The sequence below is a fragment of the Triticum aestivum genome, chromosome 4A (genome assembly GCF_018294505.1).
Source record: "Triticum aestivum cultivar Chinese Spring chromosome 4A, IWGSC CS RefSeq v2.1, whole genome shotgun sequence".
Taxonomy (NCBI): domain Eukaryota; kingdom Viridiplantae; phylum Streptophyta; class Magnoliopsida; order Poales; family Poaceae; genus Triticum; species Triticum aestivum.
Genome location: NC_057803.1, coordinates 18,550,562 through 18,569,558, shown reverse-complemented (window position 1 = coordinate 18,569,558; position 18,997 = coordinate 18,550,562). Strand labels below are relative to the sequence as shown.

The following is an 18,997-nucleotide window of genomic DNA, read 5'->3' as shown; positions in this document are numbered from 1 at the left end:
AAACTATTTGTGTCGCACTCTAAAAATGAACAATTTCATTTTTTGTGAAATCGGTTTTCAAAATTATTAAAACTAGTTTCTTGTAAATGAACGAAGTTTTAGTTGAAATGAATGAAATTATTTTTAAAATTCAAATGTGCGTTCTAAAAGATTTGAAATATGTTTAAATTGAGAGAGGTTCATCCTTTTGAATGTAAGTCTTTACATGTGTGAAAATGAGAGACTTGCCTTAGGTGGCATGGCTGAAATCACATGGGTGGCTCGTGCTGTTGAGGTCAAGTGGGTGGGCCCAGAAGGTGAAATATAGTGGCTTTAAGTGAAGAAAACAATTGAAATACATAGATACATCATATGGTAGCTTTTGAGTTGGCAGGAAACACTGGTTGGGGAACCACCGCTGGATACCGGTTCCGGTAAAAAGCTCTTTCTATAGGGGGTCGCCGCTCAACTTTATGTTCCATTTCATATGATATGTATGTTGTCAACACGCTCAAAACAAACTTAGTCATCTAATCATAATGGCATTAACACCAAAACCCTCATTCAAGGCTAGATGTCCTTTCATCATCAATAGCATAACCCTGTCAGTCTCTGGTAAGTCACATCGAAGGTTTAAAAGCCAATCTTTCTTAGTATTTAGCCCTGTTAGTCTCAAACCCATACTCTTTTTGCTATATGGTGGGCGGGGCATGGCCCATTCGGCCTTTGTGTAGCTCCGCCAGTGGTATTTAGCACTCTCTCCATACCTGGTAGCCTCCAAGTATCAGCCATCTCGTTCATAGGAGCTTCACTTGTGGGCATCGAAGAAAGGGGTGCAAATTGTCTTCTGCCTCCATCCCGCAAAAGGAACAATTATTTGTAGGCTCAAAGGACATTTTCATCTTGTTTTTCCAGGAAGAAGGGAATCCGAGACGAGTCTCCATGCAAAGTGCCGAAGGGTGTGTGTGTGTGGGGGGGGGGGACGCCCCTCCCCCCGCTTCCTTGACAACCATCTTCTCCCCCATGGCGACAACAACGACTATTGTGTCCCCTTTTGCTGCGACGAGTGTGGCAAACACCCTTCCCCCGCCGACGACAACAAGCAACTCCCTTATAGGACCGAGGCGATTGGTGCTTGTTATTAAACCAACCGAGGTGAGACCAGGCGATGGAGCTGGTTATTAAATATAAAATAAAAGGTGCCCTTCTAGTTCTTGCCCTTTGTGATGGGATGGTGTGTATTTCAATTCAATATGTGTTGGCCTAAGATGCACTGTCTTGTTGTTGCTATATTTTCAGTGTCTAAATTCTGTATGAATATTTTTCTAGATCTGTATCAACAGTTCAGCACAAGGATACACCACATCCCCTCGTCTTAGCTGTAGTGTACTGAAAAATGAGATAAGGCAACAAACAACGCTTCGTCGGGCACTAATAGGGCTTTCAATAAGGAGTACAGAAAATCTCACAAGGAGCTTCTCCTTTGGAGAACCAAGGCACTAAACTACAGATAAAGATGTTATTTCTAACTAGCAAATGTGCCCGTGCGTTGCAACGGGAGAAACAAATAATTATATGTTGTCACTTCTCTTTGCCCCAACCCACTACGTCATCATATGCCACATGTACATTACCTTGGCATTATGATCTTCATCTGTATATGCAGTGCAGCTATGTATAGTTACCATCATCAACCACATATGCCAAATTTAAATGATCTAAAAAATTTGAAACTAAATCAATGAAGGTTAACCAGCCTTGCTACAACAACAATCACAACTGAACAACATTCTACAATCCTATCTAGATGGAATACTGGTTCACATTTTCTTTCCACAAAATTTTGATCGATGATTTGTTGATTAACAGATTCAGCCGGGAAAAAATACATGGTTAACATGTAAAATGAAGCTAGGCGATTTCAATAGAATAATAAAGAAAAAAATCATGTCATCTCCAGCTGCATACCAAACTTCACTATCGACAACTAATGCCAAGGTATATGGGTCATGGCCTGACAATATCCTCCAGCTGCAAGGTCTTGTCCTTCCTCCGCTAGATATCATCATTTAAATTTAAAGAATTTAAATACCACAGCAGTAACTAACACATCAGCTCTCGGGTATGAATTGTTAAAAATAGGGTCTGCCTTACTCTACAATATATGCATAACAACCAAAATGATACATGAGAACATTTGATTTTGTATAACATTGCTCGTAATCATCCATATAAACCTACTACAAAAATAGTTTTCAATACACATACTTGAATATATGACATGCCTATCATGGCCTCCATTGCAATGTAAACACACAAACATCAAATTATCAATAAAGCAAGCTCCTCGCATTCAACCTGACAGAAATAAATGAAAGCAAATCATTTATGAATTTGCATAGAAATCTAGAGGATATTTGAGTGTAAGTGAACTTGTATATGTGCGAATCTGTGGCAATTAAACTATGGTACAACATTTTTCTCCTCCCTAGTTATCCACAAAAGGTTTGATCTCTGTCAACCATGACTATCAAGGGTCCAGTGAACCTGTGTACATCTGTAACACTATATATTGGCTCGGGTGAATACTTAGTGGTCTCTGCAGTAAAGAAAGCACAAGAAAATATATAATAATTTTCCATTACCAGAGAAATAACTAAATTGTTCAGAAGCTTCAGGCAATAATGAATAGCAAGTACTTAGATAATACTCTGCAAGCTTTAGGCAATGAATTAGTGCTGAAATTGAAAATATATAAGAGAGAAATAACTGAAAATTGTTCAAAAGCTTCAGGTAATCCATAACCGAAGCGAGCTGCATCAGCACGTGAAGCGCCCAGTTTGACAATGACGACAACAGGGGCATAAGTATTCTTGTGATTCAATACGATCATGTAAAACATATACCTTGAGAATCCTTAGGTAGGTCTTAAAGTACTGTCCCTTTCTTTTAATTTTAATCTCCAGGTAATTAAGCAGGAGGAAAAAACCGACCAGAATATATGCTGGATTGAAAAGTTGAACCGCTAGTGAAATCCACACCAAGATATGTAGTAACAACCTGTCAGTACCAGGGCAATATTTGTTGGAGAAGATACAAACTGAGTTGCAAGCATAGCATATTTCTGCTTATCCTTGGATTCTTTGGTTCAGAATTGAGGTAATGGCTTTCCTTACACCACGGCAGGGTTAAACTCTAGATATCTTCAGCCAACCGGAGAGTGAAAGCTCAACTCTTCTTTGTTTACCTGGGCCCAAGATATGCTTACCAAAATGCTGCTCGATGAAAGGCTAGGCAGATGCAAATGAGGTCATAGTACATTATCAACAATTAAATGCTACAGTTTATTTAAGATCTGGGAACCTGCTATTCTGATATGTTCACTGGGAGAATCTACATTACACTATACACTAATATCTTCAGACCATGTTTCTTCAATTTGCTAGTCTCGTTGACATGATCTGCGAAACAGTTCCACAAACACATACCTGCAATGCAAAGTTCACAGCCGGTGCTGCTGGTGGTCCTCGAAGTAGCAAAAGAATCACCAACCGATGGTAACAATATGTAAGTTGCGACTGGTATATTCTCGTCAGCAGGCTTGGCATCGGCATCTTGAACTGTATAGTGGGTGGACACCTTGACTGATGGATGGACTCAGGATGCGCTCGCGATGCCCGCACCAGAGCCCAACAGCCATGACACGCTCCATCCTCTGCCCGTCGACTCCCGTCCAATAGCCTCGAGGCTGGTTCCTTTGCAACGACTCCAAGACCCACTACAGCATGTCAATGATTTCCTCCCATCTGATTCTTCTTGCTCCATCGAACCCAGCCAAGCCTCAGGGCACCATGTCCCCGACTCCCCGTCCATGGAAGAGAGGAGAACTTGCAGCTGATCTCGAGGAGGAGTCGTCCCGATCCCGACCAGAAGTCGTTCTACTTGTCTCCTTCAGCACAGGGGTCGTCGGCAGGACAATGACATGAGTGTGTACGCATATGAAGTGTGTCGTTGGAGAACCAGGCAGCGATTCCGGTGGAGGAGTCATCGATACCTGCGAGTCTTTCGCCCTTCGCCACTTCCCTCTCGATCTTGATCTGATTTTTCCATAATTTTAAATAGCCGGCTATAGCTCCGCTATAGCCCGCTATAGCCTTTTAAGCAGGGTGCCGCTAAATGCTCGCCTTCATAAATAGCCCGCTATAGCTCCGCTATAGCCTATTTGAAGGCCCGCCGCTATTTTCCATAGCCCGCTATTTAAAACATTTCATGCTTGGTACCCGTGAGTTCGTGACCTCTCTATCCCGATCTGATTTTTCTGTCGATTTGGCCAACAACCTCGATGCCGATCAAGCGGCAATGTGAGGACCAGCGGCGGCGTAACGAAGGGGATCAGTGAGGTGAGGAGCAATGGCATTGACGACTTTGTGCTTGGTCCCCGTGACCTCTCCCTCTCGATCTAATAACAAATCGAATAGTTTCTTTTCCTCGATCTGGTACGTGTTGAAGAGAAGGAATTGTGCCCTTGAAGAAGGAGATCGGGTGAGATCAAAGAAGAGGAAGGAGGTCCATGTCTGCTGCAGAGCTCCTGTCGAGGAAGAAAGAGATCAATGCAAGAAGACGAAAGAGACCGGGTGTAATGCGGCCACACATTGCGCTTTTTTTTGAGGGAAGGAAAGCCCAGCCCAATTATGTATTTATGTACACAATCGACGGGCCAATCTTTAGAACGCAAAATAAAGAAAACAACTATGATTGAATTACCGAGACAGAAATTTAGTACCACCTCGAATATGTTCTAAATTCAAACCGAAAGCGCAAAATCACGGGAAGAAGCGTATTGTGACGGTGAACCCACGGAGTCAATCCGTGCTTTATTATTAGGGAATAAAGAAAAAAATCATGTCATCTCCAGCTGCATACCAAACTTCACTATCGACAACTAATGCCAAGGTATATGGGTCATGGCCTGACAATATCCTCCAGCTGCAAGGTCTTGTCCTTCCTCCGCTAGATATCATCCTTTAAATTTAAAGAATTTAAATACCACAGCAGTAACTAACACATCAGCTCTCGGGTATGAATTGTTAAAAATAGGGTCTGCCTTACTCTACAATATACATGCATAACAACCAAAATGATACATGAGAACATTTGATTTTGTATAACATTGCTCGTAATCATTCATATAAACCTACTACAAAAATAGTTTTCAATACACATACCTGAATATATGACATGCCTATCATGGCCTCCATTGCAATGTAAACACACAAACATCAAATTATCAATAAAGCAAGCTCCTCGCATTCAACCTGACATAAATAAATGAAAGCAAATCATTTATGAATTTGCATAGAAATCTAGAGGATATTTGAGTGTAAGTGAACTTGTGTATGTGCGAACCTGTGGCAATTAAACTACAGTACAACATTTTTCTCCTCCCTAGTTATCCACAAAATGTTTGATCTCTGTCAACCGTGACTATCAAGGGTCCAGTGAACCTGTGTACATCTGTAACACTATATATTGGCTCGGGTGAATACTTAGTGGTCTCTGTAGTAAAGAAAGCACAAGAAAATATATAATAATTTTCCATTACCAGAGAAATAACTAAATTGTTCAGAAGCTTCAGGAAATAATAAATAGCAAGTACTTACATAATACTCTGCAAGCTTTAGGCAATGAATTAGTGCTGAAATTGAAAATATATAAGAGAGAAATAACTGAAAATTATTCAGAAGCTTCAGGTAATCCATAGCCGAAGCGAGCAGCATCCGCGCGTGGAGCGCCCAGTTTGACGATGACGACAACAGGGGCATAAGTATTCTTGTGATTCGATACGATCATGTAAAACATATACCTTGAGAATCCTTAGGTAGGTCTTAAAGTATTGTCCTTTTCTTTTAATTTTAATCGCCAGGTAATTAAGCAGGAGGAAAAAAACCGACCAGAATATATGTTGGATTGAGAAGTTGAACCGCTGGTGAAATCCACACCAAGATATGTAGTAACAACCTGTCAGTACCAGGGCAATATTTGTTGGAGAAGATACAAATTGAGTTGCAAGCATAGCATATTTCTGCTTATCCTTGGATTCCTTGGTTGAAAATTGAGGTCATGGCTTTCCTTACACCACGGCAGGGTTAAACTGTAGATATCTTTAGCCAACCAGAGAGTGAAAGCTCAACTCTTCTTTGTTTACCTGGGCCCAAGATATGCTTACCAAAATGCTGCTCGATGAAAGGCTAGGCAGATGCAAATGAGGTTATAGTACATTATCAACAATTAAATGCTACAGTTTATTTAAGATCTAGGAACCTGCTATTCTGATATGTTCACTGGGAGAATCTACATTACAGTATACGCTAATATCTTCAGACCATGTTTCTTCAATTTGCTAGTCTCGTTGACATGATTTGCGAAACAGTTCCACAAACACATACCAGCAATGCAAAGTTCGCAGCCGGTGCTGCTGGTGGCCCTCGAAGTAGCAAAAGAATCACCAAGCGATGGTAACAATATGCAAGTTGCGACTGGTATATTCTCGTCGGTAGGCTTGGCAGCGGCATCTTGAACTGTATAGTGGGTGGACACCTTGACTGATGGATGTACTCGGGATGCGCTCGCGATGCCTGCACCAGAGCCCAACAGCCATGACGCGCTCCATCCCCTGCCCGCCGACTCCCGTCCAATAGCCTCGAGGCTGGTTCCTTTGCAACGACTCCAAGACCCACTACAACATGTCAATGATTTCCTCCCATCAAATTCTTCTTGCTCCATCGAACCAAGCCAAGCCTCAGGGCACCATGTCCCCGACTCCCCGTCCATGGAAGAGAGGAGAACTTGCAGCTGATTTCGAGGAGGAGTTGTCCCAATCCCAACCGGAAGTCGTTCTCCTTGTCTCCTTCAGCACAGGGGTCGTCAGCAGGACAATGACATGAGTGTGTACGCATATGAAGCGTGTCGTTGGAGAACCAGGCGGCGATTCCGGTGGAGGAGTCATCGATGCCTGCGAGTCTTTCGCCCTTCGCCACTTCCCTCTCGATCTTGATCTAATTTTTCTCGACTTCATGCCTGGTACCCGTGAGTTCGTGACCTCTCTATCCCAATCTGATTTTTCTATTGATTTGGCCAACAACCTCGATGCCGATCAAGCGGCAACGTGAGGACCAGCGGCGGCGTAACAAAGGGGATCAGTGAGGTGAGGAGCAACGGCATTGACGACTTTGTGCTTGGTCCCCGTGACCTCTCCCTCTCGATCTAATAACAAATCGAATAGTTTCTTTTCCTCGATCTGGTATGTGTTGAAGAGAAGGAATTGTGCCCTTGAAGAAGGAGATCGGGTGAGATCAAAGAAGAGGAAGGAGGTCCATGTCTGCTGCAGAGCAGCCGCGAGGAAGAAAGAGATCAATGCAAGAAGACGAAAGAGACCGGGTGTAATGCGGCCACACATTGCGCTTTTTTTTTTGAGGGAAGGAAAGCCCAGCCCAATTATGTATTTATGTACACAATCAACGGGCCAATCTTTAGAACGCAAAATAAAGAAAACAACTATGATTGAATTACCGAGACAGAAATTTAGTACCACCTCGAATATGTTTTAAATTCAAACTGAAAGCGTAAAATCACGGGAAGAAGCGTATTGTGACGGTGAACCAACGGAGTCAATCCGTGCTTTATTATTAGAGAAAGATATATCTAGCATATTACATATGGTCACAGGTAAGTATCCATCATAGTATACCACACTATAGAAACATCCGTCCTCAATCTGGCAGCCTGTAGGACCTGTGACGAATTATAACACAGAATGAGTGTCAAATAAACAATCCCTCTTTGGCATGCAAACCACCTCTCTCAAGGCGAATGTTTTGTATTCCCATCCAAAAAGAAAACAGAGAGTGAACATGCAAGCAATATTTAATCTGTATTCTTTGCAAAATGTCACACAACTCAAAGTTAGCGCCCATCAACAAACCTACAAGCACAGACATGCATCTCTTGTTCCAAAAAACCCAAAAACTTGGAAGTCTACAACCTGCTGCACACCACCTATTTACGAAAACCATAAACTTCCAAAATATCAGCATATTTTATGGTGTGGTATGATATTTTAAACATCACATGGGTTTCACGTAAGAGTGTATTGCACAACACACATAAGCTTACATACTTAGTGCTAGCACTGTATCTGGATAATAATTATCTGCAAAAAATGGAATATAATACTAGAGAATTGAAATAATAATTTGTGGGTGGGGCTAATTAAAAGAGGAGATGTGTACCTAGCTTGTAATGACTTCTCCAAGTTCGGATAAATTTGCAGTCAACTCTATGGTGCTTCATTCTTTTTTGAGTGTGTGAAACACCCCAACCTATGGAGTTAGCGAAGCAAATCTCTTAGTGCTAGCATTTTGCTAATAATACATCAGCACAAAGAAATGGATGGCAGGGATCAAGCAAACCTCTGTTATGATATAGAAATGTACTTACAGAAATATGAACTTCAACACCTGAAGGGACCTTGCATGTGCTCATCAGCATATTTTCGAACTAATAATTGCAGAGAAAAAACATTGCAGTCAAGACCGTGAAGCCAACAACTATCACAAAAATATAATTTATTTTCACCTCATTAATACACCCACCTGAATTGTTGTAGAAACACGTTTTCCATTGATAGATTCAATAACATCACCTTTTTGGATTCCGAGTATCTCAGCATTAGATCCTTTTGACACCTAGGTTTCAATTGCCAAATAATTAACCACTACATGCATGAGAAATAGAGCACCTCGAGGAAATAATTACCCTACCTCTTGAACAACAAGACCGTCATCAATGTTATACATACGCCATAACATGTCAACATGAGAAGGTTCTAGAAGTTCGATGGCCTTAAACGTCATTCCAAGATGGGGCCGGGCGAAATGCCTACATCAAATCAGATAATCATTTAATATATTTCAAGAAAGGTATACAAGGCGCAAGTATAACACTTTCAGAGTAAGCAATCTTTGGTGGAATCGAGCTTCTATCTTAACATGTCAAAAAACACAACAATAACCAATTAATTGATTCAAATAGACTTTAGAAAGGCCCAAAGGGGATGAGTCATTCATAGTAGTTGACAAATGCTAAAGAGGGACTTTCATGATATTATGTAAAAGAATTACTCCCTCCGTCCCATAATATAAGAGCGTTTTTGACACAATGTCAAAAACGCTCTTATATTATGGGACGGAGGGAGTACATCATATTTCATTATGACTGAGAACGGCTGAGAATACATTTGTTCATGAATATCTCATAGGTTTAACTTGAAACTCTCCTTGAAAAAAGATGGCTTCAGGAAAATTGTCCATCAAAATTGAGAGAAAAGCCTTAAACATATTTTTTTCCATTAAACTTTACTCTAGAACTTGGCTAAGGACATCAAAGCAGAACCCTTCTTATAACTAGTTGTCATCATAATCCATTTGTACTCTCAGCATCTCAGCGTGGTTCTAGATGTTTGTTTTTGTCTAGACCCAGTTCTTGATTTGCTTATAAATGATTATTGTTGTAAAGTTATATATTGCAGCCACTAACATATCTCTCTGTATATATACATAATAAAACACAACAATGATCACCTTGTTGTAGAATCTATACATAACTTATGTTCATTAGATTGCATAAAAATGATAAAACAGATACTACGAGAAATAGTTCGACTTCTAACAATAAGTAAAAAAGAAACAATAGGGGAGAACACATTTTCATTGATACCATTACAGAACTGAGAGGAAAAACGTACCGATATTTCCTCCATGAATCCAAACAATTGAGCACAATGGAAGAAGGTATAAAAGACTCAAATCTCTCAAGGTCATTGACCATTCCGACCACTTTTCCACCCAAGTCAATAACTGGCCCCCCATTGTCATACTGCAACAATTCATATTGGCAACATATGAGAGTTTGCAAGAACAAGGAAAATCTTATAACAATAGATAGCAATATAGAACACAAAGTTGTCATGAAACAAAACTCAAAATTGTAACAAATCTATACAATACTATCTCATGATAAGATATATTACCTCATTATCATCGCCATGGCCATCTGGAGAACGGAAATATATATTGTGGTACCGTTCATACATGGTTGGATTCAGATATTCTGCTCTAGCATATGTTATCCTTAGATTTAAGGCATTGTCTCTTCCAAGTCGAAAAATCTTTTGAGCAAATTCTACATCTTTTTCATTAAAAGATGGTAACTTGATTGGTTGATCCATCTGAACATTCAGGAAAGCGAGATCATAGTGGGGCTGGTGATAGACCAGCTGGCCCTTTGCACTGGTGCCATTTAGCAAATGAACAGTGACCTAAGAAAAAGTTGTGAGACTGATTATATAGGATTTTTGAATAGTAAGCAAACACATGTTTTGTTTCCATTTTGTTATTTGAAAAGGCCAATAGCAAGAAAAAAAACATGTGAATTGCAACTAGTTAGATTTACACCGGAGATTAATTTATTTATTTACGACGGAACCAGTTTGAAAAGAAATACATTAATAGAAGAAACACATTGACTCACATCAGCGTTTGTAGCATACTCTTCACCGCCTGACCAGACGCTGACAGGAGCATCCTTTGCGCGAATCAGCCACGCGGTTGTCAGAACAAGGCCGGTTTTGCTCTCCTCATCCCAATCAATCCAGAAGCCAGAGCACCGTCTTAGTGGTTCACCATCTGTGTGATTCAAGCACAAGATATACGATCAAGCTGCGCGACGAACAATCCGAAACATGGAGGGTACGTAGTACAAGACCACATATGCACGTACCGAGAGAGGATGAAACCCCTAGAAGAAATTTGGCTGCCGAGAGCACGGCCTTTGTTCCAGATCGACGGATAGAAAAGAGCTCATCAGTGTGAAACAAGGTCGGAGGTTTGAAGTAAGCGATTGTAGGAATTTGCACAGGGCTGGGAGCTACAGGCTGCAGGAACATTAACAGATATCGATCAGATCATACACGAGCAGAGGAAGACAATTTGTATAATTATTTAGGACTTCTCGGTTGAAAACTTGGATAGTGGCTACGGGATGGCGCAATCATATATATACCCGACTCTTGGTCTATTTCGTCTTGTGCAATCTTGGCAAAGACAAGGGCGTACGCATGGTCGACGGAACCAGGCGACAGAGTATCTTCCCCGTCGCTCCCCAGATTCCTTTTCGTCCTCTTGGCGTCGGCATCGCCTCGGCTGGTCGGATCGGCCGCCGTGGCCCTTTTGTTGTTTGGCTTCTCCACACCCGCACTCATCTTCTTGTTCTGATCGCCGATCCCCTTTGCAATCGCGCCGCCGACTCTGTCTTTTATTGGTCGAGTATCTTTTTGGGGGGTGTATCTCAGACTCTCAGTCGACGCCAACGCCGTCCTATTTAAGGCCTCGTTGTGGTCGGTGTTAGTTTCCGGACTGTGTCAGTCTGTTGGCAGATTGACGGTCGGTTTCGTACTGGTAGGCGCCGGTCACCGCGCGAGCGTCCGATCTGGCCCTCCGTGAACGCTTCAGATTGAACTGAAGCTGGTTCGTCTTCGCTCGACGCCATTGCCCACCCCTCAATCCTCTCCCCCTTGATCCCAGCGACGTCTCCAGTGTGGAGCACCTCCCTCACCTACCAGCCGCTCTCCACCGTCGCAGCTTGCCACTGCCTGATGCCGGTCCCAGCAAATCGACTCTCTGGTTACAGCTTTTCGTGTCACTGATTCCAGCAAAAAATAAAAAACACGTACCATCTTCGTCTCCCTCCCCTGGTCGCCGGTTGAAGTTTTTTGTGTCGCCAATTGAAGCTTTTTCCATATACAATTGAAGATTTCTTTGTCGGCAGTTGCAACTTTTCTAGTTGCGCCGTGTCTCTTTGAAACTTTTTCTCTCGCCGGTTAGAGCTAGCTCTTTCCATATATGGTTGAATTTTTTTTGTCAATGGTTGCAAATTTTTCGTTTGAGCAGTCGTCTGGTTAAAGTTTTGTCTATTGTCTAGTTGAAGCTTGTTTCATCTAAGAGCATCTACAACCGGACTCCTTAAAAAGCCAGCTTACAATACATGAGTCTGGTGTCTCGCCTCTAACCCCCCCCCCCCCCCCCCCCCCCCCAACATCGCCGCTGCCGCTCTCTTTCCAACCGTCTCTCTCACAAACTTTATCCCCCCCCCCCACACACACAAGGGCAACAAATCATTGTCGCCTTTGTCTTTCCATCTGACGGTGGCCTCTCCTATGATGTTGTGATGTTGTCTTTTGGCTCGGCTCAGACTCACCCTCAATTCGATTCCCATTAGTCACAACGTCCTCTGCGTCCCCATATGCGTCTACACGGGTAACCGGTGTATTACCCCATGCTCCTTTGCTCCACCTCCCTCGTCCGCCTCCTCGGCACCCTCGGTGATGGCCACGGTTGCGCACTTATGAGTCCATTTTTTTCTTCACTTTTCACTCATTGTTTTGCATTGTAGTTATAGGATTTCCAGAATTTTACTATGTTCGCTCATTCGTTTTGCCCAATTTAACCAGTATTCTATAGGAGAAAAGATTTTGGAGCACTAGTTGGGAAACACCCAATTATGGGTGACAATTATGTTGATTGACATGGTAATAACCTACCTTATGAAGTGATCAAGTGGGATAACGACCAGCCGCACAGATTAGTCCGGAGGCGAAGACAATGATGGTGTCCTAGATTAGGGGTGCTATCCACATCGGTCCCCCAATCATGGGCTGGGCCGAGGACCCCCAGACAATTAACAAGTGGGCCATGTTTGTCATTCCCAATGGCGTACACCAGATGGAATCCTACAAAGACTTTGCACACACTCCAAGACACATTTGAATCACCAGCATGTTTATCCCTTCATGTAACCGACCTACATGAAACCCTAGGTACCCCCGGTGCCATATAATTAAGCCAAGAGTTTTAGACCGTAGGGTTAGATTCATTAACATACAATCTAGAGTTAGATCATCATGTACTTTGTACCCCATCCACAATCAATAAAACAGAAGCAAGACATAGGGTTTTGCCTCTTCGAGAGGGCTTGAACCTGGGTAAACATAGTGTCCCTCTTTGTCTTGTTACCATTAAGCCAAGATCACCCATTTGGGAGCCCCTACCCGAGATCTGCTGGATTCAACCCCGCCAGACGGCGTTTGGTACGAGCATGCCCGTTTCGTACCACACGGCGCCACCTCCCCTGGTTGACTACTTCAACACTATGTCTTCATATGTCACAAAGGGAAACAGAGAGACCAGAACCATGATCCTGAAGTAAATATGCCCTAGAGGCAATAATAAAGTTGTTATTTATATTTCCTTATATCATGATAAATGTTTATTTTTCATGCTAGAATTGTATTAACCGGAAACTTAGTACATGTGTGAATACATAGACAAACAGAGTGTCCCTAGTATGCCTCTACTTGACTAGCTCGTTAATCAAAGATGGTTAAGTTTCCTAGCCATAGACATGTGTTGTCATTTGATGGACGGGATCCATCCGTTAACTTGGCACTTGATCGTTTAGTATGTTGCTATTGCTTTCTTCATGACTTATACATGTTCCTATGACTATGAGATTATGCAACCCCAGAATACCGTAGGAACACTTTATGTGCTACCAAACGTCACAACGTAACTGGGTGATTATATAGGTGCTCCACAGGTGTCTCCGATGGTGTTTGTTAAGTTGGTATAGATCGAGATTAGGATTTGTCACTCCGGTTGCCGGAGAGGTATCTCTGGGCCCTATTGGTAATGCACATTGATAACCCACAAGTATAGGGGATCACAACAATTTTCGAGGGTAGAGTATTCAACCCAAATTTATTGATTCGACACAAGGGGAGCCAGAGAATATTCTCAAGTATTAGCAGTTGAGTTGTCAATTCAACCACACCTGGATAACTTAATATCTGCAGCAAAGTATTTAGTAGCAAAGTAGTATGGAAGTAACGGTAACGGTAGCAAAAGTAATATTTTTGGGTTTTGTAGTGATTGTAACAGTAGCAACGGAAAAGTAAATAAGCGAAGAACAGTATGTGAAAAGCTCGTAGGCATTGGATCGGTAATGAAGAATTATGCCGGATGCGGTTTTTAGTATCTGTGCACAGAAAGAATTCAGGTGCTGAAAAATCCTCCATGATTGTCTTGCCAGAGTGCAAGGTTGAATAACTCAAAATCTCGAAATCAGAAACCTCCAATGAATTTTGGCTGAGTTATAGACTTCCGTAACACCCACAGCGATTTTCTTTTCCCTTCTTTACTTCCCACCAGAATTGCCTAATGAGTTTATTAAGATGCTCACATGGTCCCCTTGGCAGTTTAAAACAAGAAATAGAATAAACCCGCACAACTTGTGCAACTAATTTAACCAACACCTCATTTTTAGCTGTGGATAACGTTCTCTCAATCCACCCCTTCACCTTGCTCTATAACCTACCTTTCAGATATTGAATGCCCCAAACTTTGACGTACCTGCATCAAAAGGTATGCCTAGATACTTGTCATTCAGACAGTTAGACGACTAAAGAAATCAAAACGAGAAAGCCAGACCAGTCAACAACCCGAGCAACAATCTGATTTCTGGGCCAGCCTAATCGCGCAGATGCTAGAGGCGGTTTCTAATAGGAATCGATACGAGCGATATATATCTCTTGCATGTTGTGTTAAGAGTTAGCTTGTACGATAGCGCCAAATAAGCTTTTCCGTATATGTGTGGCTATACCTCGCTTCATAGACGACAGGAGCACTCGCTTCAAGCACCCGCGCTAATGGCCCGGCCCAGCGTGTAGGGCATTAAACACTTGTTTTTTTCCTGTTCCTTTTGTGTATTATATGTTTTTGTTTTCTGATTTATTCTTTACTTTTATTTATATTTTAAAATAGTCTAATATATATATATATATAATAAAAATATCACTTTACATATTTTTTAAATGTTAATCATATATTTGAAAAAGGTTAAACGTGTATAAAAAATGCTTCTAATGTGTATGAAAAATATTCTACGCTTATAAAAAAAAGTTAATAAATTATTTAAAAAAATGTTAATCAACATTTGAAATATGCTAACATGTATAAAAAATATTTCTAATGCAAACAAAAAATGTACAACGTGTATGGAAAAAAAGTTAGTCAAGCATTTGAAAAATGTTAATCAATTATTTAAAAATATTAATCAAGTATTTGAAAAATGTTAAATGTGTTTAAAAATTTTTAATCAAGTATTTAAAAATGTTAGTCAAGTATTTGAAAAATGTTAAATATGTACAAAAAATGTTTCTTATGTATACAAAAAAATATATAGTGTGTATTAAAAGAATGCTGATCAGGTATTTAAAATATGTTAACATGTCGAACAAAATGTTGATCATGTATTTAAAATATGTTAAACGTGTATATAAATAAAATGTTGATAATCTCTTGAATTAATGGCAATAGATATTTGTTTACACACAATATATATTTTTTGTATACATCAAAACATTTTTATATACATGTCTAACATTTCTTAAATACTGAATAAATTATTTCAAATATTTTTTTTAATTTATACTTTTACTTAATGTATTATACATTTTTTATACATGATCAACATTTTTGTATACACTTTTAAAGTTTTTGAAAACCATGGTCAATATTTTTCATACGAACAAAAGAAAAACAAAGAAAACTAACGAATATCAAAGAAGAAGAAGAAGAAGAAGAAGAAGAAGAAGAAGAAGAAGAAGAAGAAGAAATAACCGGTAAAAACCAGGAAAGAAACAAAAAAATTAAAGAAAAAAATAAAAATAAAAAATAAAACAGAAAAGAGATAAAGAAACAAATAAAACCAGTAAAAACAACAGAAAAAGAAAAGCCAGTGAAAACTTGAGATAACCAATGTAAAAAAGAAAATAAAAGAAAAGAAAACAAAGATACGGAGAAAATTCCGAAGGAAACAGAAGAACCAAAGTATAATATAGAGAAATAAATCAAAGAAAACCAGGGAAGAAATAAAAAGGCAGAAGAAAAAACATAGGAAAACAAAAAAAGAAACAAGGAGTGATAAGAAATGAAGATGGAACTTTTTTTAGCAAAAAATGAAGAAGGAACAACGAAGGACGGAGAATACAGGATATACTGGGCCGACCCATTTGTGCAGCGCTGCGGGAAAGCTTCTCCTCTTTCCTTAGCAGCAGGCCAGGCCCACGTTCCTTCCTGATTCTGGGTTACAGGACTGAGTCGGCGTAGGCACCCATCACGGTTAGATAGAAGCAGAGGAGGCGAATCGATCGGCCGCCCGAGACGACGGCCGCCAGATGGCACCGGCGTGCGCCCGTGCTCGGAGACGGGGTACCAGTCAGGCAGCGATTTCGAGGGTCTCCGGCGGCACACACGCGACAACTTAGGTGAGCTGCTCTGCAATTAAACACATTAAGGTGCGCTAGAATGGTGGCCAACCAGCTACGTCATGTGGCGCATACTGGTTGGTCATAGTGAGAAAATATTCTTTAGAGTTTTTAAAATGGTAGGGAGATTTTTTTTTGAGAAAAGTTTTTTAAGCTTTTTTTTGCTTTTAAGATGGTTGTGATGTCCACGTGATGGGAGAATATTTTTTAAATTTTTTGACATGATGGTGAGGTGCGCATAGCTTCTTCTCAAGCGGCCCGCAATGGCGGGCCCCAACCACTAGTTTACTGTGAAATCCTGCAACGGAACATGTATTATGCCCAGTTCCAATTAAGCTTATTGGAAGTTCGGATAGAACAGGGAAAATATTGGGTTCACACGTAATCCTTCAATTAAACATCGATTAAGGGCAGTTCCAGTTAAACTTTTTTTAAAGTTTGGATAGAATGGGGGAAAAATATTTGGTTGCCACTAGAATTCTACAACAAGTGGAACCACCGCAAGACCGAGAACCAAGTTTCCTTCAATGGCTACAATTCGGCGCATTATATTTGTTATTAATATCTCATCTTATATGTCCATGTATGTTCACATTACGTATATCTGAACGTGTGATACTTGTGATTTGTGGTAAACCAAAGTAGAGTGCTTCAGTTTTCAGTTTGCCTAGGCTTTGAAAAATCTGGTAGCTCTGCCATTGATTTGGCTGCAACTTTGAAAAGCCATGCAAGGGAGCAGGAATTATGCTGATTTGATGCTGATTTTGATATCCTGTAAACTCTACCCACCATTATGGGCGAGGAGAGGAAAAGGAACTTTGCTAGATTCAGGGAGGATTTTTGGGCCAATTAAAACAGGACAGGTCAGCCACCCCGTAAACTCTGTAAGCCACATCCCAGTGTCTAGCATTAACCCAAAATACCAGAAACCACCGAAAACGCCAAAAAATCCCACTAGAAAAATAACCCCATTGCATTTTGATTTGGGTTCTAAACACACTTGGATCCTGTTATGTGTGGTTGACACTATGGTGTGGCCAGTGTGTTCTAGATAGGGCGGCATCCAGAGCCTCGGTGATCTGTCGAAATCTTGACATACTATGAAAATGCAAAGTACATGTAAATCTAGAAATGCTATGCATGGAACAGTCCAATAAGAATAGTGATGCACTACCAGCACCCCCAGTATCAAAACCAACGATTGTGATGCATAATACTTATAAATAACAGAAAAATACTTAGGTGGTTCATCATCCTGAAAAATAATTACCACCAACCAGAAGCATTTAAATTTAGTAGTGCTTTCCCAGGAAGATCCCGAGCCACAATACTCGATGCTCCTTGCGCGTACCCATTTACGCAGAGCCCTACTATCAAATGGGATACGACAACTGATAAAGCTTCCTCAGGAAAGGCAGACACGATCATGACAAAGATACAACAAACATTGTTGAGATATGCAATGCATACTAGGAAGGTTCTAGAAATATGAAGAACACTTCATGAATCTTCTAGAATATTATGGAATACTTCATGAGAAAGGAGGATATTTGGAAGAAGGTTCTAGAAGCTACATGAATAACCATGGTGGAGAGATTTAGAGATAATTCTAGAATTATGGGAAGTTCTAGAGTAAGATATTTCGATGTAGTAGGAAATATCTAGAAATTAGATACTCTAGAATAAACATTGGGCATGGTTCAAGGAAAATAGTAGAGTAATCTAGAAATAAGATAATTGTACGGAGTTATCTAGAATTGTGTTGTAGGGGTGCCACCCCTTCCATGTAAGTAAGCATGCAAGCAAGAAAGGAATGAAGTAAGAGGTACCAAGTGAGAGAGACAGAGATGTCATAGTAGTGAGAGGTAGCCACAAATAAAGAATTGTACCAAGTTCATAGTTGTGAATAATAAAGGGCTGAGTTACCCCATTACAAGAGTGTGATATCCCAAGTCTCTACAAGCTTGGTCCTAAGTAGATTTGATGCATGGTTTAGCCTCTACAAGCTTGTAGGAGTTGTTGTTATCAATTATGTTGAGTTTTGTTTACTTTTTATGAGTTGTTAAATTTTTCTAGAAAATGGAGAGAATGAAGAGGTTATTGTCGGGGATATACCCCACGGTATGACCCGGCCGGAGTTATAACCTAGCTGGGACTTGGTAAACCGGCAGATGGTAAACAGACAGACCGTTTAGGCAAACAGTTAAACCAGATGGTAAACCGGTAGGTGATAAACCGGCTGACAGTTAAGTCAGATGATAAACCAGACGGTAAACCGGCAGGTGTTAAGTCAGCTGATAACCCGACAGGTGTTAAGTCAGATGATAACCCGGCAGGTGTTAAGTCAGATGATAACCCGGCAGATGTTAAGACAGATCATAACCCGGCAGACAGTCATAACCCGGCAGACAATCGTAACCCGACAGACAGTCATAACCCGGCAGACAGTCATAACCCAACGGACAGAGTCGCCGGGGGTTAACAAGACCGAGATGTTAAGAAGCCCAAGATGTTAAGAAGCCCATGAAGAGAAGTCAGAATAGTTTAAGTCTTAATCCGAGCTGGACTCTACATGTAACC

General features: G+C 40.8%; 1 protein-coding gene across 1 annotated transcript; it reads right to left on the bottom strand.

Annotated features, from left to right (window-relative positions):
- Positions 1-8,609: 8,609 nt before the first annotated feature.
- LOC123081601 (serine protease Do-like HtrA) lies at positions 8,610-11,429 on the bottom strand. Its single transcript, XM_044504151.1, has 7 exons — positions 11,098-11,429; positions 10,816-10,962; positions 10,567-10,721; positions 10,067-10,354; positions 9,782-9,912; positions 8,799-8,916; positions 8,610-8,723 (listed from the first exon to the last, which is right to left on the bottom strand). The coding sequence occupies exons 1-7, from the start codon at positions 11,294-11,296 to the stop codon at positions 8,610-8,612; spliced, it is 1,152 nt and encodes a 383-aa protein (XP_044360086.1). The 5' UTR covers positions 11,297-11,429.
- Between the last annotated feature and the right edge of the window lie 7,568 nt (positions 11,430-18,997).